The 19,531-nt window shown below is 36.2% G+C and overlaps 1 protein-coding gene across 2 annotated transcripts in view; it reads left to right on the top strand.

Annotated features, from left to right (window-relative positions):
• The window catches only part of EPHA6 (EPH receptor A6), a gene marked incomplete at its 5' end in the record, with an annotated part of 762,908 nt that overhangs the window by 171,100 nt on the left and 572,277 nt on the right, over positions 1–19,531 (top strand). The window contains one exon of one of the 2 annotated variants that reach the window (XM_081138998.1): positions 143–230. The exons of the other annotated variant lie outside the window; for it this stretch is intronic. Within the exon in view, the coding sequence (XP_080995124.1) occupies positions 143–198 (56 nt within the window). The 3' untranslated portion in view covers positions 199–230. Of the gene's footprint in view, positions 1–142; positions 231–19,531 lie in introns of those variants that run through there. 2 annotated transcript variants of the gene reach the window in all.

Below are 19,531 nucleotides of genomic sequence, written 5' to 3'. Positions count from 1 at the left end.
AACATTCTCATAGTTTGCAAAATGAAAATCATCCCCTCCCTTATGAGGGTTAAAGGAGATGATACAGATTAAATGTGGAATATAGTGCCTGGTAATAACAGAAGCTCAATAAAAAGTATTTCTCTCTTTGTGTCCTTTATAGATGGTGCGGTCACCGTGAATATCAAAACAGGAAAAGGTGGTTGTGATTACCTGTAACACTCAGGCGTTATCTGTGCCGCAGTACTTACCGTGGCATTCTCTCTCGCGCTTTCTCTTGCCCTCTCGCTCTCTCTCAGAAGAAAAACTGAAAAGTGATTTTTTCCTGCAACAACTACAATGGTTTTCACAATTAAAAGTTAATTTAAAAAGACTTTAAAAAGTCATGATAATTTTTCCACTTGATTAAAACTGAAAATTTCTTATTTTAAGTTTGTGAAAAAGGGGCTGTAACTGAAAGCGCTGTAAGTTAAATATAATTTCTTATATAATAAACACAACCAATTAATAAAATAATTATGTTCTTATGGATCATAACTAAATATAAACTTTGTCATTTGATAATTTTGTTCAATTATTGAAATGACAAAAGTTTTTTTGCTTCAGTCTGAGCATTTACCTCAGAGTCAATATAGGTCATTTATTTTCCTTTTAATGCGTAGTATAGACTCAAAAATATTTAAAAATAAGAAGTAGCCCGGCCGGGCGTGGCTCAGCGGTTGAGCGTTGACCTAGGATCCAGGCGATCAGGGTTCGATTCCCGTCAGGGCACAGGCCCGGGTTTCGGGCTCCATCCCCTGTCGGGGGCCTGCAGGGGGCAGCCGATCAATGATTCTCTCATCATTGATGTTTCTCTCTCTCCCTCTCCCTTCCTCTCTCTGAAATCAATAAGAATATATTTTTAAAAAGTAAATAAATAAAATATTGACGTTTTATAAAGTGCAAACAAAACCAAGGATTAGAAAATTGATTTTGTTCTTCTATATCACAATTGCAGTTATACTTCCTACAAAATAACAACACAACCATAGTAGGAGTGGTGCTTCACTTCTGTACTTAATGTGGATGGAAGAATGACTAAATATTTACTTTCAAATATTGAATTTCCGAGCCCTGGTCGGTGTGGCTCAGAGGCTAAAGCATTGGCCTGCCCGCTGAAGGGTCGCAGGTTTGATTCCTGGTCATTGGCACGTACCTGGGTTACAGGTTCCATCCCCAGAGTTTTGGGAGGCGGCCAATTGATGTGTCTCACATCGATGTTTCCCCCTCCCTCCCTCCCTCCCTCCCTTCTACTGTATCAAAAATATCTATGGAAAAAATCCTCAGGTGAGAATTAGCAACCACAATACATATTTAAGCAAAATATGCTAGAATAATTTTCTATAAAACTTTAAAATTTCATTCTTATGGCTTATAATTTAGCATTTAGTAATATTAAGAGGAAGAAGTAACATAATCATATATTATTTTTTAAAAATTAAAATTTCATGTGATATCTTTAATAATAGTTTATTTTAATAATGGCTTTTAAAAATGATTTGAAAGTAAATGAGAAAACGGCTCAAAGTAATTTATATGAGATAAATACTGATACTAAATTCTCAAAAATCATCATGCTGATTGAAAGAAGTTGGAACAGAGTACACACTGAAGCACGGAAGAATGCACATTGAGTGATATATCAATCTTTAGAAAATTTAAACTATTCTAACAGACCAACTGAGTCTGGGAGAGATGGTTTCCAAAGAAGCACAGGCACTAGGGTGATGGTAATATTTTGTAACTCTATCATGGTGGTGGTTTCATCAGAATTCGCCAAATTGTACACTTCAGTTGGATGTGGTTCATTTTACAGGAATTATATCTCATTAAAATTGATTTTTGAAAGAAAGAACAAGGACAGTAGTTCACTTTACTGGTCTCAAAGTAAAGAAATGTAAGAAAATATGGAGGCACAATTTTTTTTTAACCAATGGATAAAACAACAAAAAATCCCATAATGTATCATTTAAATCTAGTAAATGTTAATGACTGGGGCAGTATTAAATGGTAAGACTTTTGGATAAGCAATTTGTTAATACACTTCCAGGTCATTAAAAATGTCCCTACCTTTGGACACATCAATTTCACTACCGTGAAACTGTCAATGGGATAATCCAGAAAGATAAGTAACATACAAAAATATCTACTTTTCAAAGTAGGTTATTTAGTAGTTTTGAATCTTAGTCCAGATATTCAGCTGTGCAATAAGTATTTCATGTTCTCTTTTCCTTGAATCAATCTAAATATATTCTTAAACCACCTTCCACCAAAGAGGCAGGGATTCGACCTGAGTCGCCGTCCCTGCCTTCGCCCGGTTGTGCCGTGTTGGCTGCTGGAACCTGACTCAGTACCTGTGAATCCGGTGCCTGTCGAATGATCTCCCGCTCGTCTGCGCCGGACTGTATCGCAGGCCGTACCACTCTGTGCAGGGCCACCTTCGGAGAGAGAATGAGGCGCCCTCTGCTCGGCACCCTAAGTAGCCACCCCTTTGATGTCTTGTCATCACTCAGCGCCGTGGAACAGAGCTTATATCCCCAGTTCCTCTGTAACCCTTTCATTCTCTGACACTTTTCCTGCCTCTCCTTACCCCTCATGTTCTCCTGACCTCCCTTCCTCGTTCAGAGCATTTAATATAATCACTTCATGAGTTTAACAACTTCTTAGAACCTGTGTGCAGAGATGTGTGTAGTGCCTAATTATTACCTCATGATTTACTGTGATAAATTTATTTTAGTGAAGCATTTGTAAGCAAACTAAGTATCTAATAGTCAAGGAATGAGTTAGAAAAGTATCCACTGAATGAAATATCATGTTTATGCTAAAATTTAAGGACTAGAAGAAGAATCTATAATTGTATAAACTGTAAGACTTTATAAGAATTATGTGTATTTGTTATGATGAGGATATTATGAGAGTTTTCTTATCTTTTTAAATTATGGAATTGGGGTGTGTGTGAATGTGTGTTTGTGTGTGTGTGATTAATTTATCGAGAAAAGGACACGTGACTTTTTTAACGTAAAAATGGTGATGTGGCCAGTTCAAAACCAAAGAGCTAGAAACTGCTGATGAACAGTAGTTACTCGTTGTCCCTGTTATGAAAGTTATGCAGGGTAGAAGAAGGGACTGAAAAGCTTTGAAGAAAATTTAAGGCATTCTTAGGAATGTGGCAATGGCAGTGCCTTCACCAAGGAACATGGAAAATCCTGAGCAAGAAGTGTGAGGAGGCAGCTGGAGACAGTCTTTTCAGAAAGTGTACTGTGAACTGACTTTAGGAGGTGACAATTTAATATTTATTATATGCACTGTTTTATTGAAGCTGAATATTTAATCACAGTGATTGTATTTGAAGTGTTCTAAGTGCGCACTGATGTTAATCAAAACACTCTAAATAAAAGAAAACTTGCAGATAATTATATGGACATAATTGAATCCAGGAAAAACTGCAACACTTAATTTTAATCATACAGATGAAACAGTAGTCAGTCTGTCACCACAAATAAGCAATGAAATAACACCCTGAATTGATCACTACATATATGATGGATCTTTAAGAAAATTCTAGAAGTGATGCTGAAAACAAATTATTTAAAGATCACTGGTAAGCAAACAAAAAGTTCTCATTTTATCTGAAAGAAGTAGTAGCCATATGATGGTGCTTGGCTGAATAAGGTATCGTAATGCTGAATATATTCTATAGAAAATTGAGCATACTCTTAACCTAATAAGTAGATTAAAAGATGGTGTGGAATGTCAATTCAGACCAAAAATAAAAACCAAAAAACTCGTAATTCCTGAAATGGGAGACAAATGAAAAAAAACCCAAGTTTATTATTATGAAAATGGCATTGAGGTTCAATAAGACTGCATTAGAAAAGAGCCCCAAATCAAAGCTGCATAGTTCCAAGAATTCAAAAAAAATGCTGCTATGCCCAGTCATATTTTAAAAATAATGATATCTAAAATAATTTTTAAAAATACATGTATCTATTATGGTTTTATAAATCAAATGATTTTCTAAGAATTATGAACTAAAAATTAAAATAAACTCTATATTGGATTTCAGGTGATTTACCTTAATTGTTGTCTAATTCATTTTTAAACTTACTATTGACCACAATTCTGCCTTTCTGTATCACACAATAAGATTGTATTCTAAGCCTACAGTCTAATCCCTCTATATTGGCAAAAACAAAACACTTCCTTGATAAGTTTTAATTTGAACATTTTTTTCTCAACTGACATAAACAAATTGCTCTAATTGTTAAAAATTAAAATATAATCTATTTCTGAATTATAATTTATGTTTGCATTAAAAAAACCCGTCTGATCCTAGTGATGAGTTTTGCACTTTCTGACCTCCAATGAAATGTTAATGTGAACAGATGTAAACCCTGCCTCTGTTCCTTAGGGAGAGTTTTACAGTCTTTTATAATCAGTGCCATGGCAGGCCACTATCACAACTTAGGGATTTTCATAGGCTTAATATGTGAACATTTTTTATCCATGAAAACACCATTTAGTGTAATGTGAATGGCTTATCCAATTTTCTAAATAGAAGTTTCAGTTTCTGTTAGGATCTCTTTTAATTTCTGCTTAGCTAATGTGTTCTTTCGAAGGCTTTATCCCTTGCTTGAAGTCATGTCCAGCAATAAATTATTGTTCAAAACATTTAGAATTCAGTCGTACCTGAGCAGATGGCTTTTTTGGCTTCTCCTTTACCTAATTGCTTAAAATCTTCCAGATTTAGCTATTATTTTTAGTAGATTACCTACACAAGTTATTTTCAAAGTAGAACAAGCAATCTACTAAATAGAACCTGCACGCACACACACAAATAGTATTGATTTTAGGTTCCAAATTGAATTGTTTATGGAACTACAGTAAATTAAACAGTTAGATGAAGAGGTCTGCTTGTTCTTCTCTTTGAACTTTTCTGGGACGTGAGGGCAACTAAAGTTCCTCAAAATGCAGTTTGAAAACCCTTAACCATTGTTGTCCTGTGTGAATGTTAAAAATGATTTTGATAGAAAAAAATTATAGCTATATTTCCACATGCATTTATATTTTCAGAATATAATGCCAGACTCCTGAGAATCAATTAAGAGTAAATGTAAACAGTATTCTCTCTTTTTAGTACCTTGTTCCTGGTTTTGCTCTCAATTAAGATTTAGAGTGTCTACGAAATCTGTTTAGAAACCAGAAAAATAATATTTTTGTGGGTTTTTTTAATTATTAAATTTCTTGGATAATGTTGGTTAATATTATATGTTTCAGGTGTACAAGATTTAGAGTGTTTACAGAATCCCTTTAGAAACAATAGAAATAAAATCTTTAGGATAATCCCTGTAGGTCTAAAGCAGCCCAGTTTTCCCTGGAACAAGAACACAAACAGTCCAGCAATTTTCAGTTATTTTGGCTTATCCTCCCTAGGTTGTTTCTTCCCAAGCTTTCTTTTATTTTCTTTTTTCTTAGGCTAGAGCAAGTACCTTACCTTTTCAGCAATTCAAGTGTCTCAGCAGGATGCTTTGCAGATAAAATTTCTCTTTGGTGTAGAACACACAGTTGAGAAGTGAGCCCTGGAGGTACATAGCTTGTATAGCCACTAGGACTTTTTAGATGTTGCCCTTTTACCATCCTTCTTTCTTAGTAATCTCCCCAAGAGTATTTTGAAACAGTGCTATGCCTCTTCTAGTATTCGAAGAATTACTTCTTCCTTGACTCTTACTTAATATTTCATTCATGTATCTAGAAATCTTGTGATAACAGCCCTTAAGGTTCCATTTAAAAAAGAAATGGATTCACTTAAAGTAATGGATTGTGTCTTAATGATTAAAAAAAAATCTTCTCTACAGTTCTCTTGGGAATTTAGCCTTCAAAATTAGAGGAATTGTGTAGCATATTTCATATTCCAAAATATTTCTTTAAACATTTTTAACTTCCTTCCTGTAAAGATGGATGTGTCTGCCTTGTTGTCAGAGATTTCTAGTTTTAGAGTTGCATCTGTCATTATCTTCTTTAGTCCCTTGTTCTGTATCTGAATCTTTCTTCATTTGCTATAACAAAATATATGATGGTGCTTTGATTGAATCCTTACTGTATTTCAGTAATTAGTGTGGTTTGAAGAATGAAGTGTGAATTATATTATTAAATTTTAATTATTTTCTAAGATATTTTTGCTCTATTTCTCTCATAAGATTTTTGTCCTACTAAGAGAATGATTTTGTTACATATAGAATTTGATAAAACAGTTCATTTTGCCAGTGACATTCATTAGTAACACAGACTCTAGTACCAGGCTGATGAAGTCCAAATACACCACTTCCTGGTTTATGACCTTGAGTAAGACAAAAATCCTGCTGCTTACCTTTTCATCTATTTTACAGGAGTAATAATAGTATCTATCCCATCAGGCTGTAGGTAATATTAAATATGAAAATGCCTTCAGAGATTTCAGCATGATCATAGACACGTAGGAAACACCAAACAAATGCTAGATAGTATTATCTTTATTATTAATATGATGGTTCTCTTCATGACAAGAAGAATAGATACCTTTATTTAAAACCTGAGTCATGAATGTTTTTACATTTTAATCTTTCTCATAATTTCCTTGACTAATTTAAAAAGATGCCATTGGCAAGTAAGTCACTGTTTCTGTCCCCCAGCTTAGAGTTTCTTTGTTTCTGAAGGATCCCTTTGTATATATAAAGCGGGGTTTAATGGAGAAAAGACTTGGTTTTAGAGTTTTAGTCCTGGGTTCCAATTTGGGCAGCAACCTGTGCTGAAATACTCTGTTAAATTAATCATTTAACTTTCACATGTAATTTCATCATCATAAAATAGGGTTAATAATCTTACTAAATGATTATTTAAATGTAACAGTGTATGTAATGGCCCGTATTCCATTTACTGAGCAAGGGCACCCATCCCTCAACTAAGCGTTGGCTGCTAATGGCTCACAGCTGCCCCCTTCTCCAAAAATTGCCCTTGGCTGGGAGCTGCCTGGTCAGGGGAGCTGTGTCCCCTGCTAGCCTGTGGAGAAGCCCACAGCCATGGATGGATTGGCATGAAGTTTCTAAAGGCCAGGCTTTTTGCCTTAGTATGAGAAAAACTCTGGTTGAATTCATGCTCCATGGTTCCAGCTAAACCCAGATTCTGAGCCTGCATCTTTGTGTAGCTTCTTTCACTGCCCTATCCTGATTTTTTCACATCCTTTGAAAAGAAATTCACAGTGTGTCACATGTGCCTGAATCCTTGTCTTGGGCCTTGTTTCTGTAAAACAGACCTAACCAAATATATGTGAAATGCTTTGCAATAATGTCATGGTAAGCAGTTTTGTTTTGTTTTTGTTAAGATAGCATAATAGACTGTCAGGAGGTTTTAAAGAATACCTTCAATAAGGAGATTTATTTAAAGGGCAAAACATTTAAGTTTGTTCATAAAAAAATTAAAACTAAAATAGAATTAAAAACTGTATTTAAACAGACTAAATGGTGGATTTCTTAACATCACTTATTAAAGCACCTATTACATGCCAGATCCGTGATAGTTAACTGAAAACAAAATGATAATTAAGACAGACACGGTCCTTATCTTCAAAGACCTTGTATTTCCGTGAAGTAGTTAAACACACAACCTTTCTCTCTCACACACACACACACGAAAATTGCAGTAACTCATGAAACTTTCTGTGAAGTTTCACACCGTGAAATGGAGAGTAAGTACAGATCTAAACGCAGAGCAGTCGGGAAAGACTTTTTTTGATCTGGTGCCAGTTTGCCTGAAACCTGAAGAAGACAAAGGGGAAGGTGAAAGGGCAAAGGGCGGAGGGGAGAGCGTGGGGGGAGCAGCCTTTCCACGGGGCGCCTGGCGTTCGCAGAGGGCGTTGAGCTCCCTGAGCCACGCAACCGGGCGGGGAGGCCCAGGGGGAAAGGGAAGAGCGGGTGAGACCACAGGGATTACATGCCGCGCTACAGAGTCCGCACTTGGCTCTTCATGTAGTCACAGGAGGCCACTGAAGGGTTCAGTGGTGAGGGCTGGGGAGGGACAGGGCTTGGTAAGAGCGTAGTGGGTGATAAAGGGCGAGACAGGAGGCAGGGAGGCCGGGGAAGCTGGAGGAGAGACCCTGTTGGACAGGACAGGACAAGGGGAGTGGCAGAAAAAGATGTATTTCTGAAATAGTATTTGCAGATGAGTGAATGTAACAGTTCAGGAGGTGGGAAGTAGAGTCTGCAGGTAGGCTGGATGTTAGGCAAGAGGAGAACGTGGAAGAAGCCAAGGCTATGATGCCCGCTTAATTGCGGGCGTGGTAAACATGACACTGGCGTGAGGCATTGAAATGGAGATAGAGTTTTACGTGACGGTCCAGATGCTCTGGACGCGCGTATCTGAAGGTCAGCAACATGGAGATGGTCTTCAGAGCTTTGGAACGGATGTGCTCAGTCAGGGAGACGACGGAGAAAGACTGAAAAAGACTGTGTCGAACGCTGCGAATCAAATGAGACAGTGAGTGAATGTCCACTGGCATTTGCAACTTACAGGGCTCAGTGAGATGGCCTTCGAGTGAAAATGCGGGAGCGGCAGAGGCTCAGGTTGGAGTAGATCGAAGAATAAGTGGGCGTTGAGGAGTAAAGATGACATCAATAGAAAAATTAGGGAAAAGAGAAATAATTAGTTGAAATGGGTTAGGAGCACCATGGAAACTTTTTCTTTTTAACTAAAAGTATATTATGGGAGTGTATATATATATTTTTGCTTGATTTCAAAAATTTATTAATTTTGAGCATTTTTAGTTTTTAGTTTCAAATATCCTGAAGAAACAAGATGGTTTTAAAATGGACGTTAATGTAAAATGTTACAAGCAGCCGATAGTAAAGAGTTAAGAGAAAAAGTGGCAGCTGCTTGCTCCAAGTTTACAGCTTTTGATCCTGGCTGTTTTGTTGCAGCCAGGGGACATTTTGAAGTAAGCTGTTAGGCGTTAAGTCCTTTTACTATAATTGGAGACTGTGCAAATTACAGCCTCAGAGTGAGGCCTTGTAACCTTTACTCTACTAAGTTCAATAAAACTGCAGAAGATGATGAAAAGGAAACATGACTCAGAGAAGAGAAAAAGAACAGAACAACCCAAGGCTTGATCTAGCAGCCAGTTGTTTGAGACACACTGCAGACTCCAGTGGGAAGGAAGGTAGTTAAATGAGAACCACATGTGCTGCAAATAATGATGCTGCTGAGGATAATGCTATTTATTACAAATATATGCATCTGTGAGCACTGAATTCTTGATGTCCATTTGGAAATGGGGATTTAAGCATTCCCAGCTCTGATTGCCTTTATTTTTAATATTTTTCAGATACTATCCATTTGGATCTCAATTCTCAAAAAGTATAGGGAGATACTAATTAAAATATGTTCATCATACAGATGAGCTAATATTATACAGTGGAAGTCCTGATAAGGACTTTTAATTAATATTCTAAATATGGATCGTATTTCATAACATAAAACAACTTTATTATGTCTGAGATTTTATATCAAAATAGGTTGTTAAAGTAAAAAACAAACAAAAGATAATAGATCATGATTAAGGCATGCAAGCCAGTATCAATTTATCATGGCCTTTGCTCTTAGGGATGGAAAAGCTTATTATGAATTCTTCATGTTTTGGGAACTTGAACTCTTTGGAGTGTTTTCAATATTATTATTTCAACTCTCTTTCTCTGATCATTCCTAATTGATTTTAACTTAGCTATCACGATTGGGGATTCTTCTTCTCTCTGGAGATTCCAGAAATAAAATAATTTAAGTCTTTGGCTCTGTCAAATCATTCAGAGATCATTTATTTTATAATCAGTAACACCAGAGAAGTTTTGCAGTTGTTTACCATGGAGTGGGAAGCTTAAATTAACCATTTATTCTGAGTCTTACCTGTATTTTATGTATGCCTATGGATTCAAAACCTTATATATCATTGGTAAATATTCTGTACCTGCGATGTTTAGACTTTAATGCTGACACTTTTGAAATGAATATAACACCGAAGGACCTGTTTACTCAAGAATGCTAATAACCGGTATTCAGATAACTTTCTCATTTTCTTTCCCTCCCCATCTAATTACTTCTTGTTCCTAGTTTTGCTTGTTCATAAAAGGTTGAGATGAATTAGCATGCATCTTTATTTTATTTTATTATTTTATTTTATTTTATTATTTTCTCTGTACCAAGAATTCTTAGGTAAAAGCACCCAAATGCATGACCCCAAATGGGCTGACTTTTTCATTGCTCCCATGCATTCCTACAGAATTATATCCACACTTTTTTTATTGTCATAATTGCCACTAACTACTTGAAATCAAAAACCTTCCCTGGTTTTTGCCAATCCTTGTCTCTCCGATTTGATGTCTGGAGGTTGCAAATGGAACTGAGAATTTTGAATCTATTGGACATTACTCCTGGAAGCCCTGGCTCTTCCCTCCTGTTGGTGTATTAGTAATGGTGTGATGTGAATTGTATCATCCAGGCGTGTAACACACTGTCTGTAACCCAGATGCAAACCTCTAGGAAAGGATGCCCTTTTCCTCGGCAGCCTGTTTTCAATCTGCACATTCTTATCTGACTCTCCATGTCTCCGAACTTTCTGTTGGGCTGGAAAACCAGTGCTAGGTATCTGCCTCCCCATAGATCCATCCTTGGCTCCAGCCATTGGAGAACTCCCCTGCTTTCAAGCCGGCAAGGTTACTCGGCAGGAGGGACTGTGGATTTTTTAAATCTCGGACTGAACTCTGACTAGAAAAGCATGCGCTTGCCGACATCCAAATACATGCAGTAAGATCAGACGTACTGCCTTGTGTATAATCAGATCAAACTAAAATCTTGACAACCCCTCACCACTCACATCCTCTATAGCAGCAGCTGGGGCCTGTTGTGAGGACTTGGCCTATCCGTGTAGCTCCCTCCCGGCTTGATCTCAGCAGGTGAGGCCGCAGAGCAGAGGGTCGGAGGCAAAAGGCGGCTGTGATAGCAGAGCGGCCGAGGGAAGCAACTTCCTGCCGCAGTCACTGCCTCGCGTGAGTACGGCTGTGGTCTGGTGTGTCATCCGTTTTTGGCTAATCGTATAACTCTTTTTAGGTAGAGCAGACTAGACTTTTATTCTTTGTTATTTTTTTTTTTTATGTATTTATTGGTTTGTTTATTTTTTAATTGAGTTTATTGGGGTGACGTTGGTTAAGACAAGATAGTTCAGCCTTGGTCATATGTTAGGACCAGAGAGAGGTATAATATTTCAGCTGCACAGACGGGCCAGCTCACTCTCCTTTGGCAGGGACAGCCAGCCAGCTGTGTACACCTAAACCAGGGCTGCCTGCTTTCTCCTTTTGGAACTTTGTCCAGCCATAGGTCCCTCAGGGGTATCCTAATCCTCTGAGCAGGAATATACGCTTGTAAAACATAAGTGGGTCACTCTGTGTATCGGGAACCCTGGGAGACCTTTCCAAGAGCAGAGACACTCTCAGCAAACACTGAGAGACCTAGCTGACCTTGTACCAGGAGCTCCAGTGTGACAAGGCTCCTTCCAGCCTTGCACCTTTAGTTTTGACTCTTTTGATTTCCTCAGTGTCCATTGCTTTTTCCAATGTCCAGTTAAGATAAACATCTAAAATATAGCTAGTATAAAACCTAATATCTTTGTTATAAGGTTTTTAGAGATGTTTCCAAGATTTTTTAAAAATCCTAGAACATGAAGAAAATAAATCTGTTCAGCACCCTGGAGCCAACATGCCTGTTAGTTGCTAGAGGTGATTGTCCTAAGGGCTGCCCCAGGCCCTACCCAAAGCCTTGGTGGCTGCAGGAATCAGTATCCACACTGGTTGGAAATCCCTGGTTTATATACAATACTCAGTTCCTTAGCATGACATTTATGATTTTTCAGAGGCCATACCCTTACATCACCTCTCCCTATTTCTCCAAGGCATCCTACTCTACAGGCCACATATAGTCTGTATACATTCAATATAGTTTTAAGCTCCCAAACATTTGCAGATGTTACTTTTGATGCATGGACTGCCTGCCCAGTCTTTCTTGAGCTGGCAAAGTCCAAAGTATCTTTAGGAATTCAGCAAAATATTCATAACCTATCTTTTATAGAAAGATTTAGTTATTCCTTCTGTGTTTCCTTAGGATTTTTCTCATATTACAATCTTAAAATATTTCACATTGAACATAATTATTACTTTTTTAATCAACCACTCTGAGAAAGAAAATGAAATTAACTTTTGATTAATCAACTTTCATATGCCAAGTATGGTGCTTTGTGCTTTTACAAACGTGATTAAGTTTAATCCTCTAAATTATGAAGGTTAGTTGTCTCAAAATCATTTTTGCATGAGGGGGGGAAAAAAGATATTTGCAATCATTTTACAGTTTTCCTAAGGTGAAATATCTTTAGATGTTCTTAGACTTCACTGACAATGTCCTTCTCACTAGCACAGTTCTATATAACCCAACCTAACATGAAGATACCTATTAAAATGCTCAAGGAAGGAAGGAAGGGAGGGAGGGAGGGAGGGAGTCAAACAAACTACAAAACCACTGAACTGAAATCGCTGGGTTTCTTTCTGATACACAAACATAATTGGCTGTTGACTTTCAAATAATTGTTGAACTATAACTTAGAGTTTAGGGATAGAGTAAATATAATGAAAAAGTTGAATAAACTACAGAAAGTTTGCTTGTCCCAACTTTTTTTTTTTTTTAATTAAAGTGTATGTGTTAAGGTAAACACCAAGAACTAATGAAAATATAAATTAGTAAGCCTTTATAAATTATTGACAAAAGGATGTTTTCCATGTGGATAAGCTTATAAAAGAATACTTTATTGAGAAGACTTTTATCCAATCTGAAATATATGTAGTTATGAATATATATCAATGTGTAATATTGTATGAATGGCTTTTAATTTATCCCATAGCTAAATTTGAATGCAAATGTTTCGGTAAATTATGCTATTTTTAAGATTTAGTACAGTATCTAAAGTGATATCTAAAACATCATGTAGTGAAGATGAAATTCAGTAATTTATAGTTTAAAAATGTAGATTCTCTTTCTCAAATGTCCCATTTTTTAATAAAATACCTGATACTGATATTTCATACCCTTTTAGAATTCAATCAAGATTGTTTCCCTGGCAGATGGCTACATGCAAAGCTAATTACAATATGATTAAGAAGGGTAGGAATGAAAATGATGAATTATTATAAATAGGATAGAGCAAAAATCACATAGTCAACACTTATCTGACATTGTCTTTTTATGAAGGGTGTGAAGCACTAATCTGCTTTAACCATGTTGTTTTTCTTCTCAGTAAAAAGAAAGGCAGTCAAGCACTCAAAATAATATTATCAGAAGTAACACAGAAAGCTATAGGTAAATCTTTAGCCTGAAATTCTAAAATGCCAGTTTCATTGTTTTCTGATTAAAAAGGAACACATAAGCATTTGGGGAGATTTTATGAATAAAGATTACCAAAAACAATTGCCCATAGTCCCATTACAGAAGATAATATACTTTCAACAGTCATATATATTTTTTGAATAGTTGTAATGGCAAAATGGCCATGTTTGTCAATAAAATTTGGCACTCCCTTTCTTGAAACCAGGTGGACAGAGATGCAGACATGTGGGTATTTGTAGTGGTGGAAGTTTGTGGACAGTCTCTTTTGGTTGACTTCATTTGCACAGTATACTAAGAAGCAAGGTAACTATCTGAGAGTGATGGGAGGCAGTGATGTTAGACACAGGGAAACAGTGTGAAACAGACATCCAGGAGTCTGCAAATAAATAGACTAGGGAAGCACAGTGTGATTTCTGGGAAGCATTAAACTCTTGAAAAAACATAAAAATTTCTATTTTACGCAAATTCCTCCATTATTAGAAAAGGATTATTCTTAACTTAAAAAGCTAATAAAACCTTACTACCAAGTCTACACAATGGTAGTATAAAAAAAAAAAATCAAGCAAATTTCACATTTGAACAAAGACATCACAGTCTTAAAGAAAATAGACTTAACACAACAATGTGTAAAAGCTAATTCTCATGACCCAGTTGGTTTTATCTCAGATATTCTGGGATATTTTAATGTAAAATCTTTTAATGTAATTCATTGCCTTAGCAGCTTAAAGGAGAATTATGATCATCTCAGTAGATTCAGGAAAAGCCTTTGATAAGATTCGGTATCTATTCATGATAAAGACCGTTGGTATAAAAGTAATATGTTGGAATGTTCTTAACACAATAAAAGATTTTAAAATCAAAAACAAATTTTATTGTGAAACTTTAGATGAACCGAGGGACTTGACAAGATACTCACTGTCATTTTGTTCAGCATTTTAAAACGATAGAAAATAAGAATGGAAATGAAAAAATAAGATTGCTGTTATTCAGAGATGTTATCTGTATGAAAATCCAAGATAATAGATCTTAATATAAGATATAAATATAGAAGATATAAATATAAAAGACATAAATCAATGAGGCTCAGCAGTATCATTGAACACAATCAGTTTACAAAGCTGGTAGTATTTCTACCTACTAAAAGGAAACAATTAGAAATTATAATTAAAAGGAAGATTCCATCTATGTCATCGAAAACTATAGAGGTCCTAGGAAAAGATAAAACAAGACCTGCAAAAATTCTAGAAAATAATTATAAAACTTTATTGAAGGTCAAGAAATAAAACCCAAGTAGATAAATGTTCTATATTCATTAATGAGAACCTTCAGTTATCAAAATATATAAATGTATACCATGAATGTTGACAAAATGGTATACAATTTATCTGAATGAATAATTCAGTTCAAAATTTTTACTTAAAGTTTAACTTGCTTGATCTTGTTTAAGAAATCCATATGTGCCCTATCACCATAGATGCTCTGTATGTTCTTTTAAAGGTTTGATAGATTTTCATATGAAATTTCTATCAATCTGGAGGAAACTTAATATGAAAATCCATCTTAAACAAGGATTTCTTAAACAAGATCCATCAAAATAAACTGTAACTAAAAGTACTGAACATGTTAATCTAATCAATATATAAAATTCTTTAAGAATATAAGAAAGAATTAAAAAGGTGAAAAGACTATCCACATTCTGACTGAAGGAATTTATAGCTCACATCATGTGCCTAAAGTCTATTGGAAAACTTTGACAAGTTATTTTTAAAAATAAATAAGCAGTGCAATGTGCTAGAATCTAATTAATATTTGTAAAATAGTAGGATAGGTTATTAAATAATTACCTTGCATAACTTCAGTTAGAAGGAAAGAAGTAGTGATCACTGGGAATATAAGTTCACTAGAAGCAAGGCTTATCAAGGTAAATGAATTTTCCCTCTGAAGGAATTAGTGAAGAAATGCTGTAGTGGATGTCAATATCAGCAAGACATTTAGCTGTCATTCGCAATAGCCTTGCAGACAAATGAAGAAATATTCACGCTCCAGGACTATTGACTAACGGATAAATGTCTACTTTAATGGCATTGTCTAATGTATGTTACACAACTCCTCGTAGAAATATCATGTTTTAGCTTGGTCAATACAGTTGATAAAGATGTGTTTTTCATAAAATCAAAAAGAATAAAAATATGGAACGTATAAATAATTCAATAAAACAAACATAATGCTGTCAAAGGTGAGAATTTATTTTGACAATCTAGATCAGCGATTGTCAACCTGTGTGCCCCAAGAATTTTTAAAACATGCCGTACCTGACTGTTAAGTCAGGGCCACTGACCTCTGTTACCTTAGATTGTCAAATAAAAATAAATGACAACAGCGAACACAGCAATTGCTGTCTGGTGTGAATGAATCAAAATTATACCTATTTTTTGGCAGATCAAAAAAATATATAATATACTTTTTGTTGCGCTGCAGGATTTTAGTATTCAGTGTATGTGTGCCATGAAATGAAACGAATCGCTGATGTAGATAAAGAGGTTATAAATTAGTAGGAAAGTTAAGCCAAGCAGATTTCGTTGTGCTGCGGCCGAATCTGTTGAGAGGAGAGAATTATTTGGGGCTGGGAGAAGAAAGCACTAAGAATGTAGCACCTGAGCAGCGGCTTGACTGCAAGGTAAGGTCTCGTGCCGGGGCTGGAGTGGGGCTGTTGCTGATGGAAGAAACTGCATGTGAGCAAAGGCATAGAGGGGAGAACTTGTGAGACATTCACAGATGGCTTGAATCTGACATCTAGGGATCGAATTCAAAGAATCTTGATGCTGTGTTGTGTAGTTAGGGCATTATTTGTTAAACAGTGGCACTGAAGGTGAATTGAACATAAAGTTTATTCTTGCAGCAGGATGTAGGATGTACTGGGTTAGTGAGAGACCTTGTGAGGAAGACAAGAATTGCCGTAAAATGTAATGTGATTTCGAGCTGTGACATCAGTGATGGATGAGATTGATGGGAGAAAAGCTGTAGGGGTCAAGTCATTAGAACTCTAATATTTGTTCACGGGGAATTCATTCATCTGACAAATATTTATTGATTGGCAGGCACTGAAGGAAAAACAGTGTACGAAATCAGGCAAAAATCCCTACTCCCAAAGAGCTTGTTTCTGGTGAGGAAAGACAGGTAATGAACAGAAACAAAAAAAGCAAATATTATAGTAAGTTATAAAACAAATGCTCTAAGGAGACACAAAGCAGTGAACAGGGAATAGAAGTGTGGCAGGGGCAGGGGAGTGTACAATTTAATATAAAGTGATCAGGAAAGGCCTCACTGTATTTGCGATATTTGAGTGAAGACATGAAGGAGGTGAGGGACCCAGCTCTAGGGGTATCTTGAAGGCAATTTTCCCAGGTAGAATGGCCAGAAAAATGCCCTGAGGCAGAAGTATGTTGAAAGAAACATGGGGCTGGTGGAGCTGGGAGAATTGAGTGAATGGGATTGGAAATCAGGGAAGCACTGGAGAGCTTTGGCTTTTAGTCAGTGGGAGATAGGACTCATTGGGTCGCTTTGGTTAGAGAAGTGTCATGATCTGTCTTGTATGTTAACAGGATCACTCTGGCTACTGTGCTGAAAATAGATTGAAGGGAATAAATTAGAAGTCAGGAGACCATTTAGGAGGTTACTAGAATAAGCACCTGGGAGCAGTGAAACATTATCCTGGCAATTTAAGTTGGAGAAAGTATGGCTGTTAATAGGTGGATCCAATAGAGCAATTAGGAAGATTATCAGATTTGTTGTAAAGATAATGATTCTGGTGTTGGGTCAGGCTGAATTTAAGTGCAGATAGTGCTTTCAAGTGGATTTATTAATCTAGATTTAGAAGTCATCTGTGCACAGAGCTTATTAGTTAGTATGGAAATTATTTGGAAAATATGCTTAGTAAAAAACCGAAATTTTAGAGAAATTAAAGGAGGAGCATTAGGGGTAACTAAGAATAAGTATCTTTAAGTCATTTGAAAACTGTCAGAAAACAAGTCAGATATTTTCTTCTGCTAACCCCTGTCTCCCTGACAAGTGACCTAGGGCTCAAGACTCAGCCTAGGTCAGGTTTGAGTCAGAGCACTACTGAGAGGTTTGGATGTGAAGCCTTCGAATAAGTGTTAAATCCACATGCAATCAGGAAGAGAGAGACTCTGGATACAAAAGTGAGTATCATGTCCAAAAGATTGTAATTAGCAATAGCGTTTGAAGCAAAAGGGGAAATGCAAACATGCCAGAACTAATTCACCTGTCATTTGGTAGCTGGACTCAGTGACTTATCTGCTCTTGGGCTATCTGTGACTTGGGCAGGGATGTGTGTCAGAGGTTAGAAGACATAGTAGTAAGCCTAAAGAGTATAAAATCCAAAATATGTGGGTTATTGCAAAATGTCAGTGTATACCAGGAAGCCTATGTTTCCTAAAAATTGAGTGTGTTGCTTTGAGAAAAATTAAAATTAAACTAAAATGGAGGTCCCGTGTCAGAGATTTTTTTTTTAAAGTGGAAATTCGAGCAGGCATAAGGAAATAGAGTTAACAATATCTCTATTATTCTCTAATTCCAACAGTATGTGACTATGAGACTGGTACTTGTTATTTTGAACACAAAGATTGTATGTGATAGCTGCTGCTTTGTATAATTCTTCCTTTATTTATTTGTCTATTTACAATTCTCGTAGTCTTAGACGGGAGAAACCAAAAGATTGTTGCTCATTTGTTGTGCACTCCAGGTGCAGAGAACTTTACCAGGAAGGCATCAGAATCCTATATTTCAGCCGGACCTTTTAGGAGTAAAGTAGATAGACTAAAAAATGTGATCCACAGCATAACCTTGGAATTCACTCAATAAATTTATGTACTAATCTAGAACTTGAATTTATTTAGCACTGGTATGAAGAATCCTTTTGAATGAGGTTTCTATTGATTGAAAATATGGATCTTGTCAAAAAGAATAAGTTTATCCAGGAAACACTTCCTATGATACTATTTCAGACAGGCTTGTCAGAAGCCTTAGAGAATTGAGGGAATTGAGAATGACAACACCCTACTGGAGACAATCTGGGAAATAATTAATAAGCTATGTATCACTCATTCATTTATTACTAAATAGCCTGAATAAGTTTATTTCTACTGACAAAATATCTTAAAAACGACCACTAGGACATGTAGAGTTTGAAAAGTGTCGCTAGAGAGCTGCCTTTTTTTCTCTAATAAATTGAACAAAAATGCTTATTAAATATGTTCTTTAAAGAGCTGCAGTATGCATGTTTACGTGTGGCCCAGGTTTTCTGGTGCTTCAGGCCTGGCACCTGCCCTCCAGGAATTACTATTTTATAGAAAAGGTAAAAAATGTACATAATAATTATAATATAAGGCACCATATGCTATGCTTCATATGAGTGACATACAGTGTTATAGGAAGTCTGATATGCATGTCATCTACATCAGAATAACCTAGAATACCTTTTAAAAATAAAGATCCATTGGCCTTGTTCAATCTAAAGTCATAAAACCAAAAACTCTGGGATGAGATTTAGGAACCTGTATTTTTTTAAAGCTCACTGAATATTAGATATGGCACCCCCAAATATTATATGTGTTAGCATACTTATCAAATATTGGAGGAAGTTCACTTCCAATTATTCTGAATCCAGTGAAGTTCCCTGATCCAGGTAGTGATTCTCAGCCTTGGCCTCACAGTGGAGTTATTGAAAGCTTTACTGATGCTTAGGTCTCACCCCCGGAGTCTGATGTTCCAGACTGCAGCCTGGGTTTCGGGGTTACCCAGCCAACATAGATGATCTGTTCCAAATGTTACAGCCTATTTATAGAGCCATTCATGATCTCAGACATTTTCTACTCCATCCACTAGCCATACTGAACTACTTGCAGACTCCAAAATGATATGATGATGATAATGAAAATAGTGACCATCAGCATTTATTTTGTTATTATTTATTTTGTTATTGTGTGCCAAGTATTAATTTGTTTAATCCTCGTGAAAAGCCTATGAGGTAAAATGCTGTTAATTATTC

The sequence above is a fragment of the Miniopterus schreibersii genome, assembly GCF_964146895.1.
Source record: "Miniopterus schreibersii genome assembly, chromosome: 5".
NCBI classification, from domain to species: domain Eukaryota; kingdom Metazoa; phylum Chordata; class Mammalia; order Chiroptera; family Miniopteridae; genus Miniopterus; species Miniopterus schreibersii.
Note: the sequence above shows the minus strand (reverse complement) of the source record. Positions and strands in the feature narration are given on the sequence as shown.